Below are 15,666 nucleotides of genomic sequence, written 5' to 3' on the forward strand. Positions count from 1 at the left end.
CATAAACTTTCAAACCCGCGACTGCCCCGTGCTTGTTCTGGAAGCACTCTGCCGCTTCACTTGAAGCTGGGTTTTGGTCTATTTGACCTGACACCTGCCAGGAAGATGAAAGGAAATGGTGCTATACTGTTTTCAAGGTAGCTCCACTGAGAGATGGCATTTCTAGTGTGTTTCTGTTTCTTTTTACTTAGATTGCTGCTCTTTCCCCAGTGCTCCCGGATGGGTGTGGAAGAGGCACGCGACAGGGAAGTGGCTTGGCAAAGATGAAGCTGTAAGTAGCTGGCGTGCCCAGGGCACGTATGGTTGCTGGCTTTAAAGATAATTGACTGTTGCAGAGCAAAAGCAGTAGAAGATGCCAGTTAGTCAAAAACAGATAGATGAGAGGACAGTAGCAGCTATAGTTATAGTAATAGGTGCTCTGCAGGGGACAACAAATGATTGCCCAAGGCACAGACAACAAATAAAGTAACTTGGAAGGAAATAGATGTTGAGGTCATTCCTGCTACAAGTCGGACGCTGCAGACTAAGAGTATACCCCATTGCTATTTGCATTCAAAAAGGAACCAGCTTCCAAAAGCAATTAGCATATCTGTAGTGTCCACGAAATGAGTTTGAGCATGCAGTACTGGCTTGTGTGTCTCTGCCTGCACCTGACACCGTTTTGATCCTGGGACTTGTCTAGACCCTGAACCTGGAGAAGGCTTGGTAGCACGAGAGGCTAATGTCCAGTTTTGCAAAGAATTTGATCTGCTTTAAATCTACTGGAGGTGAACATTTGCAAGCTAGAAGCCTAAGAAGTTTTGCAAATTGTGATCAGGGACCCCAGTCCTATTTGCTTTTTACTTTTGACCCCTATGCAGAGGCTCATGTACTTCCAATCACTGTTCTCTATAGACACCTACATTCAGGGTTGTCCTGGGCACCTGTGCAAATCTTCCTGAAGGCCAGGAGGGGGACTGCAAGGACAAAAGAAGACAAAAGCTGAAAAAAGAAAAGAGGAATCGAGGAGAAATTCCCTTGATGACAGTGGAAAGTCACAGACACTACTGCTGGAGGTGTGACTCAGGTATCACTGCATGGCAAAATACATGCAAAATTGTGTTAATCATGTTTGCTATGTGTAAAACGCTCTAGAATTCAGTAGAGGGAGCACTCCTGATCATGTTGAAGGTGTCTCTAAGACTATTTGCTGCAGCCACAGGGAGAAGATCTATCAGGCAAAAACACACCCAAAGCATATTTCCAGGATGACATGACTATGTTGGAGAAGAAGGGGGAGCTCTAAGAGTGTCTACTTCAGAGTGCAGTATTCATAACTAACAAAGACCAGACCCAATGATCTGATCCCTCAAAAGGTTGTCAGCACAACATTTCAATACATGCCCTTTGATTTACAACAGGGAATTCATACGGATTCATTGCAAAGGTCTAATGTAGTTGCAACTTTTTTTTCTTCATATGCAATGCTTCATCTGTGCCCAGCTCAGAAAAGGATCCTTGAGAGCAAGAGAGACAGGGGTGATATGTAGTCACATAATAAATGGACCTTGAACACTGCTGCTTGAGGGAAAGTTCAAGAAATTCTGCATGTGGTTCCTGGTTTCTAATAGTCAAAATGCCTACTGCAGTCTCCTGGGTTTTAAATAAATGTCTGTGTGTCCAAATCTGTTAGCTTTCGGATCTAATTAATTGGTGGTTTTACCACCTTGCTTCTCCCTGTTCTCTCAAATCCTTTATAGCACTGGTCTCCATTCCCACAAACAGTGGAAACTGCAGGCTTCGACTGGTGAATGTCAGCTTTCCAAAGATAGCCTCCAAGCTCACTGATGCAAGATATTTGGAAGATAACTGGGTTTAACATCTCCTGACAGACACTGCAGTAATTGTACACGGATGCATGCACTGTAACGCACGCCTTGCTGCCTCCCCAAGGCCCCTCTCCGTGTCTGTCTGGGTAGCTCTACAGCAGTGATGGGCCTGTGAGACATGGGGAGCTGACAGCAGCTCTGTGCTGCTGAAAGGGGAATGGGGCCATGCCCCAGCCCCTCCCTGCTCCTGGTGTCCCTGTGGGTCTTCTGCCAGTCTTGTGCTAGCTCTGGTGCTGTCAGCCCTGCTGGGGCCTTGCTTATCCCACTTAACTGGCAGAAAACTTCTCCAGAAAAGAAGTGGCTGATGTCTACCATGTTAATAGCTGATCTTCCTTCAAAGAAGGTCCTGGAAACGCCACAGGAAGCACAAGGAAGCAGGCAGGAAAATGCAGCTTGTGGTGGGTCAGCAAAAGGGAAGCGGGGGAGATGTGCTCAGCCAGATTCTGGAGCTGATCCAGCAGAAGCTAACTCTACGAAAAAACCTGTTAATTTTCAGACAAAGCTGCCTAATCCAGCTGATTGCATGACCCACCAAGAGCTAATGCTGGTGCAAGGGAAGGCTGGGAACAGCAGCTGGAGCTGATGTGAGTTGACACTACTGCAGTCTTCCTTTCTCCCACTTGGTCAGGACTGTAGTGCCCCATGCACTTGCATCAACACCAGTGGTTATTTGATCACATAGTGAGCTAAACTAGGTAGAAACTGGTGTGGGGTTTTTTGATTTTTGTTTTTTCTGTTTGTTGTTAGTTTTCTGCTGACTCAGCTCCCTGAGGGAGCTAATTGTGGGATGAAAGTCAGCAACTATGCAAGAGAGAACGTGTTAACGCATGGTCAAGGACAAGCTCACAGGTGGGAGTGGGGGATTGCAATGGCAGCAACTTTGATCTGCTTCAGCTATGTGTGAGCACAGCTTTAGAGAAGCACAGAGCAGTACTTGCTAGAGATCAATGACAGGCCAAATTTCTGCACCCGCTAGCATAACTAGGAATGTTTCTGTTGGTTTAAATAAAGTATTACGTTCTGGTGAGCTAAGTCAATTGGACACTGTACATGGCTCTGGTAAGACAAAAAAAAACTCTAAGCAGGCAAGCAAATGTGCTGAGGGGTGCCAACTTTTAGCCACAGACAGGAGAAAGTGGAAATCTTGATTCTTGATTTTTTTTTTTTTTTTTTTTTTCTTCCCCCATTTGGTATCCTTCTACAGTTTGGATGTATGATCCCAGCAGAGCTTGGTTGGAGTACTTCAGTGGCTGTTCCTCCTCACTGCCTGCTTCTGCTGAGAGAGACTCCGGGAGCTCAAACATGATGGGGAGCACAGCGCAAGCAAGGATGTGGAAGGGAGGACAAGTGCATATCTGACGTGTTGATTGCTGCCTGCCAGAGGCCTGGGGTCCGGTCCTGGTGTGTGCGATATCGTGCATGTGACAGAGCTTTGCACTCTCAATTTTGTCCTCATCAGAAAATGACGGTCTCAACACCATTACCTTCTGTGATTCTGGAAGGGTGGAGAAGCTGAGCACAGAAATTGCTTCGAGTCCCAAATACTCTGATCCTCTAAGGCAGTGTCCTATAAATCTAGTTACAGGTTCTTCCATATTAGCCGTAAGTGCTGGCACACTGTTTTACTCTAAGCAATAGCAATGTAGAAGGATAAAACTGAAGAATGTGCTGCTGTAGCTTTGTACAGTGCAGAATAAAGGAGCTTAATACAAATAGCATCTAGTGCTTTTATGGGGCTGTATGCATATGGCAAAAATTACAGCTAATTGAACTTTATACCCTGCTTTTAAGATAAACATTTAATTAGTATTACATCCACTTTATAATTAGGAAATCTCATGCAAAAAAGATGTCTCTCAAACCACACTTGGAGGCAGTGACTTGGCTAGAATTAGACTGTGGTGAGATGGAGAAAGTGGTGCTTTAGAGCTTGCAGTATAGTGGGGATAAAAAGGCAGGCGGCAAGGGTTTGGGCTAGTATGGGGTCACTCTGCCTGGACATTTTCACTAGAAAATGCAGGTGGATTAATGTGGTATCACCAGGCTCGGGCTGGGTCACGTATTGTCAGTACTGCACGGAGCCCAGGCTTCATGTGAGACCACATCGATCTTCCCTGGCCTGGAGGGCTGGCGCCGGCTCCGCGTCGCGTTTCACGGCTGGCTTGACAGGAATGCGGCCCCGTCGCCACGCTGGATCCCGGACACGTCCGCTGCGCGGCTCGCGGGCCCGTGTTTGCTGAACGGCGGCCTCCCCTTGCGAGCCGAGCGGCTGAGCTTCCGGGCTCCCGGGAAGGGGGAATTCCAGGCATCCAGGGATTACCGGCAAATGTGCCTGTTCGTCACTGCCCGGGTGACGCTGCTGCGCTGGAGAAGCTGTCGTTGGCGACAGCGCACTCGCACCCATGTAGACGTGACACAGGTGTGAGGAACGTCATGGCTTCTGCCACGCGCGGCTAGGCCGGTGGGCAAAGCACAGCGAAAATGAGATGTCTGAAATCTCATCTCAAGTTGCGCTGAGCTGGCTGGTTTTGAAGCCAATTTGTTTTTTGATCATGGCTGTTGTGCTGGGCGGGTGGGAGGCTGCAACACCTCCACCTCCCGCTGCTGTAGGACATGGCCGGGCCGGTTCACCCTCAACCCGGCCGTTTACGGGAAGAAGGTGTTTTTTGAAGACTGTTGGGCCGGCGCCGACAGCACTTCCCTTTTTTTACTGTTGATGGGCCGCTATCCGCCCTGGGGCGGCTGAAACCGCCAGGGCCGAGGGCAGCGAGCGCTCTGCGGGGCGGGGCCGGGGGTGGAAGGGCAGCGCTCGCCCCGGGCTCCCGGCACTCTCCCCGCCGCGGAAAGCGGCGAGGCAGCGCGGCGGAGGACGGGGGTGGTTTCCTCCAGCCGCCGGGGAGGTGACCCCGGGTGTCAGGGGAGCAGCAGCCGCGAGGGAGCCCGACGCCGGCGCTGGGAAGCGCTCGGTGCCCGGCTGCTCGCGGCGCTGCGCCACTGCCCAGCCCGGCGGGCCGGCTGCATCCGGCTCCATCCCCTCACGGCGGCGCGGGCGCCCGCCTCGCCCCGCCCCCCGCGGGCGGCGCCGCTGATTGGCCGGGGGGCGGCGCCGCGTTCGAACGCGGCCAGTGGCGCGGCCCCGAGGAGGGGGCGGGGGGCGGGGCGCGGCGAGGCGCGCGCCCATTGGCGGGGGCGCGGCGGCGGGGCGGGGCCGGCGCGAGGCGGGGCGGGGCGGGCGGCGCTGGTGCGGCCGGCAGCCGTGCCCGGGCGGCGGCCCCCAGCGCGGCGGCAGCACCGCCCCCGCGCCGCGCTCCGCGCTCCCCGCCGCTCGCCCTGCGCCCCGGCCCGGCCCGCTCCGCTCCGCCCGGGGCGCGCCCGTCCCACCCCGCCCCGCCGCGGGGCCCGCTCCGCCGGCGGCGCGCGTGCAGCTGCGCTGCGCCCTTTCGCTTTCCCCCTTTTCCATTATTTCTTTGATTTTTGGTTTATTTTCTTCTCCCCTCGCGGCGGGCAGCATGGGGCTGCCGGCGCTGGAGTTCAGCGAGTGCTGCCTGGACAGCCCGCAGTTCCGGGAGCGCCTCCGCTCCCACGAGGCCGAGCTGGAGAAGACCAACAAGTTCATCAAGGAGCTCATCAAGGACGGGAAGTCGCTCGTCGCCGCCCTCAAGAGTAAGTGAGGTCCCGGGGGGCGCCGGGGGCACCGACCCCCTCCCGCAGAGCCACCCCCTTCCCTCCCCGTCCGGTCCGGTGTGGGCTGCCTGGTCCCGTGTGAGCCACCTGGGCCGAGGTAGCGGTCCTGGCCCACCATGGGAGTCCACCTGGGCCGTGGGAGCTGTCCTGGCCCACCATGGGGGACCACCTGGGCCGAGGTAGCGGTCCTGGCCCACCATGGGAGTCCACCTGGGCCGAGGTAGCGGTCCTGGCCCCCCATGGGAGTCCACCTGGGCTGTGGGAGCCCACCTGGGCCGTGGGAGCTGTCCTGGCCCACCATGGGGGACCACCTGGGCCGTGGGAGTCCATCTGGGCCAGGGTAGATGTCCTGGCCCACCATGGGAGTCTACCTGGTTTGTGGGAGTCCATCCGGGCGAGGGTAGATGTCCTGGTCCACCTGGTCTGTGGGAGCCCACCTGGGCTGAGATAGCTGTCCTGGCCCGTTATGGGAGTCCACCTGGGCCGAGGTAGATGTTCTGGCCCACTATGGCCCACCCAGTGCATGGGAGCCCACTTAGGCCAAGGTAGCTGTCCTGGCCCACCATGGGAGTCCACCTGGTCCATGGGAGTGCATTTGGCCTAAGGTAGCTGTCCTGGCCCATTATGGGAGTCCACCTGGGCTGAGGTAGCTGTCCTGGCCCATTATGGGAGTCCATCTGGTCCATGGGAGTCTATTTGGCCTAAGGTAGCTGTCCTGGCCCCCCATGGGAGTCCACCTGGGCCGAGGTAGATGTTCTGGCCCAGTATGGCCCACCTGGTGCATGGGAGCCCACTTGGGTCAAGGCACTTGTCCTGGCCCCCCATGGGAGTCCACCTGCTTTGTGGGAGCCCACCTGGGCCAACCTAGCTGTCCTGGCCCACCATGGTCCACCTGGTCCGTGGGAGTCCACCTGGGCCAACCTAGCTGTCCTGGCTCACCATGGTCCACCTGGTCTGTGGGAGTCCACCTGGGCCAAGGTAGCTGTCCTGGCCCACCATGGTCCACCTGGTCCGTGGGAGTCCACCTGGGCCAACCTAGCTGTCCTGGCTCACCATGGTCCACCTGGTCCGTGGGAGTCCACCTGGGCCAACCTAGCTGTCCTGGCCCACCTGGTGCATGGGATCCACCTGGGCCAAGGCAGCTGTCCTGGTCCCCCATGACCCACCTGTTCCTTCCTAGCTGCCCTGGTTCACCACGACCTTCCTGGTCCATCGTGGTCCACCCAACCCTCGGTGGTCCACCTGGCCCCACTCCTCATGGGGGTCCCCAGCGGCGGCTTTGTTGTGAGGAGGGGGCAGGGGACACGGGCAGCGCCGTGCCCATCCCCGGCTCTGCGTGTGGACCTGGTCCGGCTAAGGGGTGATGGGCACGGGTGCAACGCCTAGCGCCCCGTTTCTGGCCTCGCTCCCCTTGGACATTGCAAGACCCCCGGGAACGTCCTCCCACCCGAGGGACGAGCGGCAAAGGCGGCTCGCGAGAAGCGGCGTCTGGCCGCGTCGGCTGAGCAGAGCTTCGGGTTGCCTGGAAACCCGAGTTTCTCCTCTCCCGCGAGGACCTGGCGAAAGGGCAGCGTGCCGGGGCCCTGCCGGGACGCAGGTGAGCGCGGCGGGGACGCGGGAGCTCGCGGGGAGCCCGGGACGCTGCAGGGCCGCGCTCCCGGCTGTGCCGTCGCCTCCTCCCGAGCCGTCTGTGCAAACGGAAGCAGAGATTGTTGTTTGCGAGAGAGGCGCCGGGTGGGGGTTAAAACTGCAAAATGCTCCTGGTTTTTGTTTTGTTTTGAGTCCTGTAAGAGAAGGAAGCTCTGACACATGCCGACGGCTATTTCGGTGCCGAGGGGAGATCCGGTGCACGCAGCCGCCCGCAGCATCGCTTTGATACGCTCTCCCCCCATTCACCATGCCCACCTCCCTCTCGTATTAATGGATTAATTTTGCTGGCATCTCTGCGGTTGAGGGACTGGAGTCCCCTCGTGCTGTCTCGCGCAGCCCTGCTCGTCTGGCCAGTGGGGCCGGGTCTGTTGCAGGAGGCTGCAACGTGCTCCTTGAGTGGCAATTTCGCTTCCGTAGTTTCCCCAGTGAGGTTATTTGGGGGTTATGGTTTGTCTTTCTCCCTGTGAAGTGGCCTGGGGGATGGATAGTTTCCCTGGCCCGTATGTCTTTCGTGCTAAGTAAGCTGACAAAGTGAGTTGTAATCGAGGTGAACTCTCCAAAGCTCGTGTTTTGCTGTGATTTGACTTTCTCTCGCTCAGCAGCAGGGATGGACAGGGAGACGGAGAGGAAACCCGCGTGCCCGCACGCCGTGGAGCCGTGATCCGTAGGAAAGCACGTCCGGGCGCTCCGGCAGCATCCTTGCGCTCCGTCCCCCGGTCCGGCGCACCGGCGTGGCGTCTGGGATGCCGCAGGGCTATTTTGGGAGCCGCCACGCAGCGGGGCTCGCCCGCGCGGCACGGTGACAGGTGACATTCCTGCCCCGGCATGGCCGCGTGCCCGCTCCGCGCGGAGCCGCAGCTGCCGGGGCTGCGTTCCTGCTCCCTCCCTTGCAAAGCCGATACCGACCCTGCAAGCGTCGCTTCCCTTGCACTGGAAATCTCATCCTGCGAATCCGCAGTTACAGTTATCCTCCAACGTACCAATTCTTCATGTCCCGGGTAACCCCCCCTCCATACGAGTAGACTTATTGTTATGCACATCTGAGACGGGAGGTTTTAGGGCAGTGTGTTTGCCTGCAGAGTCGCAAGACAGCCTGTGCCTGGCTATTCCTAGCACATTCCTTTTATCTGAGAGCAAGTCAGTGTCGTTTATTCTTTATTATTATCTTCTTTATTGAAAATGAATTTTAGGACTGAAGTTGTGGGCGCTGATGTTGTTTGTTTCTAAGCTTTCCAGCTCAGTCAAAACGCAGCTTGGGTGAATTCCTTAGGGAAGGTGGCTGGCCAAAGGACAGTCACTCTGCGCTGGTCCCGTCCCTGCTGGGTGACGAGTGCTTTTTGGTGGGGGCTCCTGCCTGTTCTGCGCTGCTGGCAGAGGGCCGCGAGGCCCAAATTCCCTGGACTGATACGATTTGCCTTTCTCTAGTGGCATTTGCACGCGCAGGCTGAACTGGACTGCCACACGTGCTTTTGCACGCTCGTCGGGGATCCTTGGCTCGTTTTCGCCGGTGCAGGACAGGCGCCGTGATTCCCGGGACGGGGACCGGCACAGTCCTGAGCCGCAGACTTTCCCTGGCTGCAGTCGCAAAGACTGTGTGGCAACAGGAAGAAAGTTCACTGCTCTCTGAAGATAAGGGTATTTTTATGACCGAATTGTTTTCTAGCCTCTATTGAATCTGTTCTTGGATTAAATTTTAATTCCTTTAATGGCACTGGGAGTTTATTCCACTGATTTCCGGGAGGCTAGGATGCAGTGGGCATGGGTGTGAACGATCCACAAGACTTTGCCTGAGAATTAATCTTTGCATCGCCATTGCCTGTTTTTTTCTAGCAGCACTGGAGCAGCAGAGGCGTCATGTGAATGTGGGGACATGCATGTGGTGACACAGGAGCAGGACAAACCCCTCAAAGGTCTGGTCTGTAAAACGTTTTGGTAGGAAGGTTTTGCAGAAGGGGTGATGGGATTGGACTGAGATGCACAGCTCTCCTTTGTGGGATAGCTGCCGGCAGAGTTGGAAATAAAAATTGGGTGTTGCCGTCTGTCCCACGCCGTGGCTCCAGATTGCTTGTTCCTTCCCTGTGCATGATCTTTTCTCACCTCGCCTATACTTTAGTTATGAAAGTGACTGTACAAGTTGTTATGCTGCTGCAAATTTGCAGTAATTGCATTGAATTCGTCAGCGAAGAGGGAAACTTGGGAGAGCACAGGATTTGGCCCAGCTCCTTCCCTAGGAATTGAAATTAGTGTGACCATCTTTCATATGGTGATTTGACCTAGTTAGGTGCTTCCATGCTTACGTCCTATGTAAGGACAAGAAGTCTGAATTCTTGCCGAGTTATATAGACTATTGTAAGCCTTCGGGGTATCCATCTGAATAGGGATAAAGATATTCTCAAAGTGAGAACTGCTGCCCTGTATCTCGTAGGGTGAGATGGGGAGCTGGTTCACTGCGTTTCACTGACGCCTTGCAGGGAAGTTCGTTCGTTCCTGCACGGCTGGTTTTGGCAGTGCTGTAGTTTGCTGTGAGCTGAAACCGCTGGAGGTGGTGGCTGGTGATAGGTGTTGGTAGTGAGCACGATGCTCCCTTGTCTTACTGAGGTTTTTGCGACGTGGTGGCAGCAGGTCGGGGTGACCAGCAGACCGCTAGCGCGGGGGGTTTCCTACGGGGACAGAGGGGTTTGCAGGCATCTTGGATCAGAGCGCAAGCGAGGCAGCGTGAAGCTGAAATCATCTGAAGTCTTGGCAATATCCTCTCGCATTTTCCTTCCTCTTGCGTTTTCTACCGGCTGTTTCACATCCTCTTTGTTTGAAGACGGGCGTTGGGCGAGGAGGAAGCACTAACTTTTTCTATACCGGAGAGAAGGGAGTGAGCTGGAGTGGCAACTTGGACAGCAGCTGTACTGCGGCTGGGTGGAGGTGGGGAGAGGAGGAGAGGGAGCCTTCCTCATCGCCCCGACGCAGGGATGCTCTGGGCTGCAGGCGTTGTCCTGCACTGCTTGCAGAAGGGCCTGGGGCAGCCCTGGCCCAAAGCTCTCCTGCTCTAGCTTTGCTAGGCTGGGCTCATTGCACACCCGCCTCTGGCGCTTCTTAAAACCCACCGTGTCGAGAGCTGTGGTTTGGGGAAGAGGAGGCTTGTTTGAACACATGTAAGCAAATGTCTCCTGTGGATTTTGTGGAGGAGCCGCTTGCCGTCACCCTGCTTTTGTCCTGCGTGAAGATACGGAAAGAAATGGTACTGCCGACTGAGAGCTTTTTTTTTTTCTTCCCTTCATTAAAAAACAAAGAGAAGTTCAAAAACAATCTTCATTCACTGAAGGACTGGTCTTGCTGAATATCCTGTGGTGTCTAGGGCCTCTCTCAAGTTTATGTACAAATAATTATGTTTTCAGAAAGGGAGTGTCTGTCCCTATTTCTGTTGTCTTCCATTACTGCTTCCTTGTACTTGGTGACCTGGTTTTCATCCAAACATGTCCCTCTTTCTCCCTTGTACACCATGCATAAATTATTCAAAGTTTTGCAAGTGCAAAGAACCGAAGCGAGACATAAATAATGAACTCGGAGCTCGGATGCCGCAGGTCCTCCGGTGGGTGAATCGGACTGAGCCGCTCTGCGGCGACTGGCGGTGCAGGAGTATCGAGGTCTGCGGCCCCGTTGTGTCCCCTGTGCAGGTGAAACGTCAGCCGGCCGGGAGCTGTCGGCTTGCTCGGCAGCTCGCCCGTGGGTACCACGGGTGTGATGAGTGGCGGCGGTCTCGACGCTGGCTCCAACGCGACCCTGCTCTGTTTCTCTTGCGGTGGAGGGGAATTAGCAAGATGAGCCATAATCAAGGCTTTATTTCCATAGTGAGGAAAATCCTGGGATTCGGGGAGGATTTGGGTGGGAAGCCCAGTGCTGAGGAAAGGAGATGAGGGTCCCAGCTGTGGCCGTGGTGGAGCCCGGGGCAGGTCACGGTTTCTGTCCAGGTGAGTTTTGGGTGAAGGTGGGGGTACTGAGCGGTTCTGTGGCTGACTTCATACAGCCAACGCGGCACCGTGGAGGGGGGAGATGCGAGGGGGGTGCAGGCTGCTTGCACCCGTTGCCTCTCCTCGTGCTACGACGTGGCGCGGGGCATCTCGTGCGCGGAGGGTTGCTCAGCAGGCGTTTCCACGGGGAGAGCTGCAGCAGGACCCTGCGCGGATGCGTCTGCCTTCCCTCCTGCACCCACCTAGCAACTCGGCTGTGTGCTCGGAGGTGCCGCGTCTCTATGGCGATGGGGCTGTGGGTGTTAGAGACGCTCCTGGTTTGCGGGATCGGAAGCGCGATGGTGGAAATGCTCCTGGGTGACTAAAACGGGGAGAAAATCTGCAAGAGCGGGTCTGGAGGGGAGTCGCTGCTGCCCATCTGGAGCAGAGGGCTGGGGCGAGCGGGGTTCTGTGTCTGTAACGCTGCTCTTCAGCTGGTGCCTGTTTGTCTGAAACAAGTGGCTTTTGGGAGTCACGTGGTACTCAAAAACCAAAACTATTCATCCCCGAGCTACCCGTTTATTTCCAGAGTGTCCATGCCCTGGGAGCACCCCAGGAAGCTTTTCCCGCGTGTGCCGGCTGCAGAAGGAAGCCCGCCCGGCTGGAGGGGGGTAGGTGCGCGTTTGGTGGGTCTGCCCCTGCCCCGGCATCGCCTGGCACCGCGCCGGTCTCGTTTGAATCCCGCGGCCCCTTGCTGGGCTGAGGAGCGTGGCCAGAAGAAGGGGACTCTGCTGCTGCAGCAGCGGCTGGAGTCCAGCGCGGTGGCACTTCTTTTTTGCTCGTTTCTCTAACTTCTAAGCACTAATTTTAAGCCACCAGACTAGTCCACACCCCTGGTCTGGAGCGTGCTCGCCTGCTCTTGCGTAAGTGCTGCCGCAGGGTACAATTTGCGCGTGCCGCAGGGCTCCGGCGCTGCGTGCAGCCGGGCCGCGGGCGAGCGGAGGGCAGTGCCGGCAGGAGGGAGCGGGACGGCCCGGAGAAGGGCGATGCTGGGCCAGACCCGTGGGGAAGCAGGAGCAGCCTCTGCCCGGCCGGGGCTGGGGGGTGATGCCGTCGTGGGGGGATCGGCCTCCCGGGGAGAGGACGCGGAGGAAGGGCCGGCCGTGGGCAAGCGGCACAGCTCCGCTGCCCTCGCTCTGCAGGCACGCTTCGCTGGAGGCCTGTCGGAAGAAATGCAATCGTCTTTCAATCTTGTGACGGAGCACATGCTTTAATTAGCCTGCATTAACGCGTGTGAGGTTGGAGGCGGAGAGGCCGTCTGAAGTCCCCAGGTGCACGTGTGCCACCAGCCAGCCCACCGCTCCCGGAGCAGGGCAGCAGGTCTACCCTGCAGAGTCTGTGTTACTGTTGTTATTCCTGATGTATGTTTTGGGTTTCTCCGGTGGCTCCTGAAGGAGATGTTTGTCTGTCCCGTCTGTGTGCCGGCGGGGCAGGATGCCCGTGGGTTTGCTGTGCCGTGGTGGCGAGCAGCAGCGTGTGGAGGACTTGGCTCCCTCGCGTTGCTCGTTTTCTCCCCAGAGCAGGGCTTATTAGCATGGTTTTGACACAAAACTTGTACTCTCTGCTTGTCCCCTTCCCATCCCACCGAGCACTTCAACCCTCCCCCTTTGCACCGGGCGTTTGCATTGCAACGTCTTGGCGTGCCCCACGGAAGAGCTCATCCCGGGGCGAGTGGTCTCCCAGCAGGAAGAGGTCCACCTGCCGCAGGAGAAGACGGGAGATGAACGCCTTCAAGCAGAGGCACAACCGCGCACCTGGGTTGCCCCCGTTTTCACGGCGGCCTCGCAGCTTAAGGGATGAAATGGAGTGTGGTTCCTTCTCGCGGTGTCACGACTGTCGGGCTGAACTTGCAGACTCTGTTCTCCGGGATCGAATTGCACCCGGACTTGGATTCCGTTTCTTAACAGCTTCTTGCCAAAATCAAGCCTTTGTCAAATGTTTGCGTCCATGATTGTGCTCCTCTGCAATGTTTGCAACCCAGATATCGCAGCAGTGTAACTGGAGCTGGCGCGTGAGTCTGCAGCTTGCCTAGAAGGAAAAGTGAAACTTTCTTCCATTGTTTAACCCCAGCAATTAATTTCCCTCTGATACGAACAAGGTTCAGTCCTGGGATAAGGAAGTGTTTTAGACTCCAACCAATACTTTCAATTGCCTTTAGCCCCAGCTAACTTTCTGTTACCAAAATAGGTAAGGAGTCAGATGTGTTGCCTGTCTGCTGATTGCTGCAAAACCCACTGATCTGACCCTCTCGGTCCTCTCCCAGGGGTGCGTGTGAAGTGTTTTTCTCCTTGGTCTGTGCCTCCCTTCCCGGGAATTGCTGGGGACCACATCCTGAGCAAAGGACTGGGAACGCCCCTTTGCTTTCTTCCTGTGGATTGACACAAATCCAAGAGGAATTTTTTCTTACCGAACCCCTCTTCAGGTTAGGGAGCGGATTCTGCGTCAGCTGCTGGGGGTGAAGGGGCTGTCGCAGCCTCTCGGCCGGCGTGCCCAATGCAGGGCACCGTCTGCTCCCGACGCCATGGGGAGCGTGGGCCGAGATGCTCTGCGCAAAGCAAAGCTGGAAAGCTGTATGCACATTCGAGAAACCCAGATGGGTAAAATGTTGCTGAGACCAAGACTATGGAAGAAATAAACCCTGACGGAGTTAACCTTAGAATATGTGTGTTTGCTCACCACCGTCCACTCTGAAGCGGGGAGGGTAATCCCGGCTCAGGCCAGGGAGAGCTGCCCAGCTTCACGGGCAGGTAAATACAGTGGTGGAAAATGTTCTAAATGTCTTTGGTTTACATCTCTGCTGGGTGACAATCCTTAGGCGTTTTGGAGGAAAAACACTGTCTTGGGCTCTCTGGGGTGAAAGGCCCCCGTTGCGTGCTCCTCAGCAGGGCCTGGCAGCCGAAGGCTCACCACAGTCTTCATCGATGGCCAGAGCAGCTCATGGCAGGTAAAACAAGCTGCTGGAAGAGTCGCTGGTGACTGCTGCTCCTGAAAGGGCAAGAGGAGCAGTACCCGTCCCCTAAGGATACCGGAGCTGCTGCGTTGGCTCGACCCAGCGGTCCCTTCCGACCTGCTCCCCTGGGCTCCAGCGTCGACGTGGGGAGGTGGAGAACGTGCCTTGCAGAAACCCGCAAATACTGAAAATCCTGAGGTGAAGAAACCTGAAACTGTTCTTTGATTATTTTCATTCCTTTTGCCCTGCTCATCTCTTTTAAAGAGCAGTGACAACCCAAACCCTCCCCTCTTCTGTGCAGAGATTGAGGAAAACAGAAACTGAGATACAGAGGTTTAGATCTGATCTCTGTAGTAATGGCCCTTATTTCTGCAAATGCAAACATTAGTGATTAGAGATGTGCTCCTGATTAGGAGACATCTTTACTTCTTGCAGGCTTGAAGTGGAGGGTAAATCAGCGTTATGCTTTCTAGAGGGTGAAAAAAGTCCCATGTTGGGTTGCTGTGGCCACTGGAGTTAAATTCTGTGCTGGTTGTGCCCTAAGAAATGATGTTTGGAAGCACGGATTAAGCAATCAGTGCTAGAAGCCTACCCGCACCAGTCGGGTAGTGGGATTATCAAGGTGAGTCATGCTGCTTTCAATGCAGAACGCATTTTACATTTTCAAATTGCTGGAAAAATTGCTGTCTTACGGAGGGAGGATTTCTCAGGGCTCGAAAGCGCAGCACGGTGGGGTGTGAAGCTGCTGAGGACTGCAGGATTGCCCAAAACCTGAGCGAAGCTCGGGGCCTTGAAGCAGGCAGTCCTACCTGGATGTGGGAGAAAGCTGTGGGAGAAACAGGCTCGTTCCTAGATCTTCTCAGAGGTGGTTGTGGTGGGACGTAGGACTTGCCAAATCATCTCGCTCTGCGCTCTGGTGTGCTGTGAACTGCTCCGGTTTCGGGAAATGAGCTGTTGCTCCGGTTCTGTATGCCCTTTTGATGCTCAAACTCTGCTATTCAGTGAGTTCTTGCTTTAGTACCATGATTGCAGCAGGTGACGGTATTTAACACTTTTGAAATCTGGTTTCTTTATCTAGATCTAATCTTTCCTTGGGCTGGCAGCGCAATAGATTTCCTCCTCTTCTCAATTTCCTTGTTGCTTGTTCAAATACGTGGCAGCTCATTTTACCAAAATGGAGCTCAAAAAGGCTCTTCACCACTAAGAGAAATAAATCTAAACGGACGGATGAGATCTCCTTAGCAGCTTGGATGAAGTCTCAGGTTATATTGTTATTAATAATAATACCTACATTGAGAGCTTTGTGTCGATTTCAACTAACTAATCTTCAGTGATACCCTTGGGAGATAGGAGTTAAGTGTTATCCCCGCTTTAATATGTGGAAACTCAACTGAGGTTGAAGCGCCTGGCCTGGGGCCAGGAAGTGAATCAGTCGCCAAGTCAGGGTTAGAATTTGGGGCCTCCTGGTCCCCAGCGCTGTGCTGTTCCTGCAGACCACACAGCCCACTGCCAG

At 55.4% G+C, this 15,666-nt stretch overlaps 1 protein-coding gene and 1 long non-coding RNA gene across 6 annotated transcripts in view; both read left to right on the forward strand.

The window, feature by feature from the left end:
- The window catches only part of LOC135329989 (uncharacterized), a 41,158-nt gene extending 37,597 nt beyond the window's left edge, over window positions 1-3,561 (forward strand). The window contains exons 2-4 of one of the 2 annotated variants that reach the window (XR_010391701.1): window positions 192-271; window positions 895-1,066; window positions 3,073-3,561. This is a non-coding gene — a long non-coding RNA (uncharacterized LOC135329989). Of the gene's footprint in view, window positions 1-191; window positions 272-894; window positions 1,067-2,364; window positions 2,447-3,072 lie in introns of those variants that run through there. The other variant, XR_010391702.1, reaches the window with a different exon arrangement.
- A 1,517-nt stretch (window positions 3,562-5,078) lies between these two features.
- ARHGAP26 (Rho GTPase activating protein 26) overlaps window positions 5,079-15,666 on the forward strand; it is a 137,353-nt gene continuing 126,765 nt past the window's right edge. For all 4 annotated transcript variants that reach the window (XM_026118231.2, XM_026118232.2, XM_026118237.2 and 1 more), the window contains exon 1: window positions 5,079-5,531. In XM_026118231.2, coding sequence (XP_025974016.2) covers window positions 5,378-5,531 — 154 coding nt within the window. In that variant the 5' untranslated portion in view covers window positions 5,079-5,377. The remainder of the gene's footprint in view (window positions 5,532-15,666) is intronic.

The sequence above is a fragment of the Dromaius novaehollandiae genome, chromosome 15 (assembly GCF_036370855.1).
Source record: "Dromaius novaehollandiae isolate bDroNov1 chromosome 15, bDroNov1.hap1, whole genome shotgun sequence".
In the NCBI taxonomy this organism is placed as follows: domain Eukaryota; kingdom Metazoa; phylum Chordata; class Aves; order Casuariiformes; family Dromaiidae; genus Dromaius; species Dromaius novaehollandiae.